We start from the raw sequence: 7,057 nt of genomic DNA, 5'->3' as shown, positions 1-7,057 counted from the left end.
AACAGATTCTCCGCCGAGCCCGAGAGAAGGGAGACCTCACATACAACGAAAAGGCCATACACATCTTTGGAGATCTGACCGCTGGAGAGGCGAAGAGAAGGGCGGCGTTCAACGACGTAAGGAAGATTCTACAAAACATCGCGGGCGCCCGGTTTGGCTTCAGACACCCGGCAACGTTCAGAATCACCATGCCTGGCGGAGAGGAGCGTCGCTTCACAGATCCAGAGAAGGCTATGGACTATGTCAAGTCTGCCTCGTCTAAGTCCCCGAGTTCGGATTGATGGTCATTAACGGCTACTGCGACGGACTATGTCTTCTGAATGTAAAGGTTAATGCTTAATAACTCCTCTCTTCTTTCTCTCTAATGGTTGGCACATTGTGAATGCCTTAACAAATGTTTTTTTGATAAGATTATTCACACACGTTGCGTGTTGGTGATTAGGTAGGCTATAGGCCTGTATCCCGCGCATTTTTAAAAAAAAACAAATGTTTGGTCTTGCTACCGTGCTTACTTCATGACAACTGAAGGCTTCATTTGCCTTCTTCCTCTCACGGTTTGCATACAGCTGTGGTTACACAGCTTTAAAGCTATAGGGTTAAAGCTTCATGTTGGGGTATGGAGTTTGAGTTTGCGCCCATGTTGGGGGGGGGGGGGGTGAAAACAAAGACCCCCAATCTTGTGATTCATACCGCCCTGTGTCTCTTCTGCCAGTAGATTTTAAGATTTTAGCAAAGGTCCTGGCCACACGTCTGGAATCCATACTTCCACATATAATTTCTCCAGACCAAACTGGATTTGTTAAAAACAGATTCTCCTTTTTTAACATACGTCGACTTTTCAACATAATCTACCATCCCTCACAGTCTGCTACACCTTAAGTGGTAGCCGAAAAGGCGTTTGACAGGGTGGAGTGGAGGTATTTGTTTTATACATTAGAAAAGTTTGGCTTTGGACAAAACTTCATATCATGGGTCAAGCTGTTGTATGTAGCCCCTATGTCTTCAGTGAGGACGAACAATGTTTCGTCTGAGCTCTTCTCAGTCTCCCATGGCACACGACAGGGATGTCCTCTGTCACCCCTGTTGTTTGCTATTGCAATTGAGCCATTAGCATCGTCTTTGTGCCAGACAGCACAACTGACAGGGATTTTTAGAGTGGGTCAGGAACATAGGGTCTCCCTATATGCGGACGACCTCCTATTATATCTCTTTGACTCCTCCCATTCCCTACCATCTGCCTTACATATATTGGACACATTTGGTAAGCTCTCAGGGTATAAAATTAATCTGTCCAAGAGCGAGCTTTTTCCAGTAAATGATGCAGCGTGTTCACTATCATTCAATGCCTTCCCTTTCAAAGTCACTTCTAAATTTACTTATCTTGGAATCAATGTGCCAGACAAATTTTCAAAACTTTTTTAAAGAGAACTTTCCTTCTCTCATGACAAAAGTTGAACAGCTCTTAAAACGTTGGACCCAACTTCCTCTGTCAGTAGCAGGACGAATTAATTCAATTAAAATGTCTATACTCCCGAAATTTACATACTTGTTTCAAAATATTCCTGTTTTTATTCCAAAGTCTTTTTTCTGTAATCTGGACAGTATTTTCTCATCATTCATTTGGAATCATAAACCTGCCAGAGCTAGAAAAAGTCTGTTGACACAGCCGAAGTGTTCTGGTGGGATGGCTCTTCCAGATTTCCAATGTTACTATTGGGCATGTAACATCCGTCTCATGTTGCATTGGCTATATGAAGACCCTGGTGCTGATGCACTTTCTTGGCAGTCTATTGCATGTAAACAATCATCATTGGCAGCTCTTGTATATGCACCTCTCTCATCTTCGTACGCAGCTCACACGACAAATTTGCTAGTGAAAACGTCTCTGAAAATATGGACTCAGATAAGGAGACATTTTGGTTGGCAGTCCATTTCATTTAAATCCCCCGTCTATGGCAATCATTATTTTAAACCATCTGTTATGGATAAAGCTTTCCTTATATGGCACAATGCAGGCATTAAGCAATTTCAAGATTTATATTTCAACGGCACTTTTGTCTCTTTCCAATATCTTTGTGATACCTTTAATATCCCTAGAACTCATTTCTTTCGCTTTCTTCAAATCCGTAACTTCATTAGGAATATCTCTCCAATATTTCCAAGACAACCTTCTAGTACTTCCTATGACCATATACTATATAAGCCTTTGTCATTCAAAGGTATTATATCAGCTTCTTATGGTATGCTGATGGCACTTTCACTCTCCAACATTTCTGATTTAAAATTTCAGTGGAAAGGTGAACTTGGGGAACCAATTTCTGAAGAATCATGGGAGACTGCCCTGGGCAGAGTTCATAGTTCATCAATCTGTGCCAGACATGGGTTCTTACAATTCAAGGTTTTGCACCGCGCCCACTAGACTAAACTCAGACTTTCTAGAAGGTTTCCTGATGTAGACCCATTATGTGATCGTTGTAAGTGCAATCCAGCATCACATACCCACATGTTCTGGTCTTGTACAAAGCTAGCTCAGTATTGGGCATCCATCTTTGACATAATTTCAGATTTCCTAGGACTACCAATTTCACCATGTCCTTTGGTTGGGTTATTTGGGGTGGTACCTGATCATTTGGGTCTAACTAGGGCACAGTCAAACAGTGTTGCTTTCTTAACGCTCCTGGCCAGGAAAGACTGTAAACCCCCAACATTTACACATTGGATCAAGGATGTTCTTTACTTCCTAAAACTTGAAAAAATAAGATATTCTTTGAAAGGATCAGCAAAAAAAGCCTACAATAAAACATGGGGACCTTTTCTAGACTATGTCAAGACACACACCACTCTCACCTTAGAATAAGTAGAGAATAAGTATACTTCACAGCATAAGGTTGCAACTAGTCATAATCATAACAGCTTTTAATAAGTGGTCACCCCCTCCCTTTTTATTTATTTTTTTATTGGGTTCGTTGTTATTATTATTGTTTTGTCTCTATTTGTCTATCTGTCAGACTGTTTCATTATACTTTACACTGTCTTTTTGTGTCTATTGTATTTTTTTGTTGTGGTGTTTGTTTTGTAATTGTATGTCGATTACTACATTTAATGTTAAATGTCTCAGATTTGTTCAAATTGTAATGTACAAACTGGACAGAAATAAAAAGAATGTTAAAAAAAAAAATGACTATAGACCCACCGCACTCACACCAGTTGTATACAAGAGCATTATGCATGTGGTGATAAAGGAACTCACATCTCAAACATCTAAGCTCATGGACCTCATGCAGTTTGCCTACCGAGCCAGCAGAGGTGTGGAGGATGCCACTCTCACACTCAGGATGCAGTAGATATTGATCTGGTCATCATCATACCATCTCATAACTTCTCACCACAAGATGGATGCTGAAGAGTGATCAGTACTTCAGCACATATCCACTCTTGCTCATTTCAAGCGGTTCTGGAGGAATATTTGCATGAAGATGTTGATTTGCATGAATGGATGACAGCTCTAGTTGGATATTTATATTGTGTGTTCAAAACGCTTTAGAGCAACAGAGAGCCTGTCATCACTCTAGAGAATTCATCATTCAACACAACAATGACACCCATCCTCATAGCCTTCTGGACTTTTGCCTTCTTCTTTAGAGGTAAGAAACTGACCACAATTTCTCCAGCACAGGAGATACTGTGCGTGTGTAAGAGGTTTTAACAATGATTATTTTTCTCTACAGAGTCCTATGGACAGGTCACTGTAACTCAGACTCCTGCAGTGAAAGCTGTTCAACAGGGAGGATCAGTCACTCTGAACTGTAAAACCAGCAGTGATGTGTATGATGCAGGGGCAGCTAGTTATAATAATCCTCGATTAGCCTGGTACCAACAGAAACCTGGAGCAGCTCCTAAACTCCTGATCTATTATGCCAAAACACTTCAGTCTGGGACTCCATCCAGATTCAGTGGCAGTGGAACTCACAGTGACTTCACTCTGACCATCAGTAATGTCCAGGCTGAGGATGCAGGAGTTTACTACTGTCAGAGTTACCATAGTGGTGGTGTGTTCACACAGTGCTAAAGCGCCGTACAAAAAGCTCCCTCAGTCAGGCTCCACATGACTGCACTGCTGCTGCTGGAGCTCACTGCAGGTGGAGAGCAGAGAACACAAGTGATGGGGGGGGGGGGGGGGTCTGATTGCTCAGATGAACTGAACCATGTAACTGTAACTGGGACTGAGCAGCACTGGTCATGTCAAACGGCCCTCAGTCCACTGCTGCTGTCCGTGGTACTGAACTGGGGGCGGTTCGTCCACAGTGACCCCTCTACCCCACCTGCCCTCAGTCCACTGCTGCTGTCCGTTGTGCTGAAGCTCCTCCATCTTGTATTCCCTCAGTGTCTGTGCTGGGTGGGATTGTAGCAGCAGGCTGCTCCTATTGGCTGCTGTCTGGCTCTGAGTGATGAGGAGTTTGAGATGACTGATCACATGAGCAAACCAATCGGATCAGGTCAGTTCAGCATTGACTGCTGGCCACAGGAACACTGTTGCAGGACTCTGGAGTTCTCCCCAGTTCCTGCAGTAGGGACAGATTGTACTGCATCAGACACACTTGAGGGACAGATTGTACTGCATCAGCACTATCTTCAGTGTACCAGGAATACGTACCTCTAACCTCATCACCATTGTAGGAGGATCTCTATTCATGGTTACAGTGAAAGCTCTCACTCACCCACTGTCTCAGCAGTAGAACACAATCCTACTGATATAGAACACAGTTCTACTGATAGAGAACACAATCCTACTGAGAGAGAACACAGTTCTACTGATAGAGAACACTGTCCTACTGATATAGAACACAGTCCTACTGATATACGTAGAACACAGTCCTACTGATAGAGAACACAGTTCTACTGATAGACTCACAGCTGGGTAGTGTCTGTGCCTTAACAGGTAACATACACTCCTACAAACAAGACATGAGCATCTGCTGGTGTTAAGATATAAAATATAATTTGGATTTAAGCGTCCAGTGAGAGGTGAGGGAGATTAAATATTCATTCTAACGTAGGTCAGTCAGAGCAACAAAGATGTTCTGCCCCACAGACTGTAGCACCTGCAGTGCAGCAGTGCAGTCATGTGGAGCCTGACTGAGGGAGGTTTTTGTACGGCGCTTTAGCACTGTGTGAACACTGGGCCACTATGGTAACTCTGACAGTAGTAAACTCCTGCATCCTCAGCCTGGACATTACTGATGGTCAGAGTGAAGTCACTGCCATAATTGGATCCTTCACCAACAAACCGACTTGGAGTTGAACCATAACGTGAGCTTATGTAATATATTAAAAGTGTAGGAGCTTCTCCAGGTTTCTGAAGGTACCAGGAGACACAGTTGCTACAGCCTGAGATGGGGCTGCTGCTTCTGCAGTTCAGTTTGATGGTTTGTCCCACAGGAACAGCTTTCACTGCTGGAGTCTGAGTCACACTGATCTGGCCCCTGCACTCTGAAACATTTCAATGGCATTTGGTTAGAACATATTTCAAATAATACATTTCAGTTTCCAAAAAGAAAAAAAACACACAACACATGACTTTGTGGTTTTACCTGGAATGCAGAACAGGAGTGTCCAGAGGAATCTGATGAGAAAAGTCATGTTGTCAGATTTGTGTTCTCCACAACGATGGTGTTCCAGTTCTCCTCTCTCTGAGATATAAAGCACTGAAGGGCAAAATGTTCAGTTTGGTTATGCAAATATAACTCCTGTCAGACTGGTGCCTTCAGATCCCCACCCCTGGAAAGAAAAAGAAGACTCAACAACTGTGTAAACTGCATAAATATTTTAGTCTCTATTTCCCACCAGTAACCAACTGGTGTGTTTGGCAACTGCTGACTGCTGAATCCTCAGATCCACAGCTGGACTGCAGGAGCCCCAGGATGATGGAATGGATCTTTCTGAGTCTGGCAGAAATAATACAAAATGCTTTACTGTTCTGCCAAAATTATTATCATGTGATATTAAAGATTGCTTTCTGTTAAGGTAAATCTTTATCTTCCCTTATTGCACTTTATATTTTATACTTTAATCATACAGCAAACAGCCCTGGACAAGACTGGGGCCTAAACGTACGGCCAGTTTACTTAGAGCATCTGATTTCTCCATCAGGAATGACCACATTCAAACACATCCACTACTGAAGTCTACAATGCTCACTGTAAAATATCTGCTTTTGTAATGTAATCTTGCTATGAGGTTGTATATCGTTTGTGCAAATGTATAAGTATTGGTAGAGAAGATATGAGGGAAAATATTAACTTAGATGAAAGACTGAAAATAAAATTTAAACCTGAAATTAACCATGACTGAGTTTTTGATCTGCTAACACATGTTGCCCTCACTTTAACGGTATATTGCACTGCCAGTCACAGTCGCTGAGCCGTGAAGAGGTTTTTGTACAGCGTCTCTATGAGTCTGTATCACTGTGGTGGACTTTTGGTGGAGGCAATAGACTCGAGATTGGAAGTAAGTCTTGCTTTCATCTTTAATATAAAATATTTGTCTACATATTAGTATTTTGGTTAAAAAAGTCTTCATACTTGTCATTTGTATATATTCTGCAATGAAGCACTTTATTTAAGCATAGATTAGTCATAAACCTGCCTCTGAGTTTGGTCATAATGTGAAAAACTGTGTTTATTGTGTGTACTGGTGATTGGTGGGGAATCTTAGCCCCTGGTGAAGTGATTGGCAAATCTTTGCTGGATGAATTTTGTTGGGATATCAGAAATTGAAGGCATGTTGCTTGTGCGCCTCAGAGGAGGGTTTTTGTACGGCCACTGATAGTGTTTGTATCACTGTGGTACACGTTTGGAGGCGGCACTAGACTTGAGATTGGAAGTAAGTAATCGGTCATACATTTGGAATATTCTATCATTCTATTCTATTTTACCCTACTCTACTATATACACCACTGTAGGTCTACGCGGCTTATCCATAGTATGATGCGTTCACCCAGAAGAAAATGTTGCCGTCTTTTCTTTGTCTCACAGAAATATTGGCTCTTGGCTCTTAT

The 7,057-nt window shown here is 42.2% G+C and overlaps 1 gene segment (V, D, J or C); it reads left to right on the top strand.

The window, feature by feature from the left end:
* Nucleotides 1–3,559: 3,559 nt before the first annotated feature.
* Nucleotides 3,560–7,057, top strand: part of LOC121696959 — a 4,747-nt gene continuing 1,249 nt past the window's right edge. The window contains 3 exon segments of the V gene segment in view: nt 3,560–3,644; nt 3,729–4,053; nt 6,470–6,507. Of these exon segments, the coding sequence occupies nt 3,596–3,644; nt 3,729–4,053; nt 6,470–6,507 (412 nt within the window).

This window comes from Alosa sapidissima, chromosome 22 (genome assembly GCF_018492685.1).
Source record: "Alosa sapidissima isolate fAloSap1 chromosome 22, fAloSap1.pri, whole genome shotgun sequence".
NCBI lineage: Eukaryota > Metazoa > Chordata > Actinopteri > Clupeiformes > Clupeidae > Alosa > Alosa sapidissima.
This window is presented reverse-complemented; position numbering and strand designations above follow the sequence as displayed.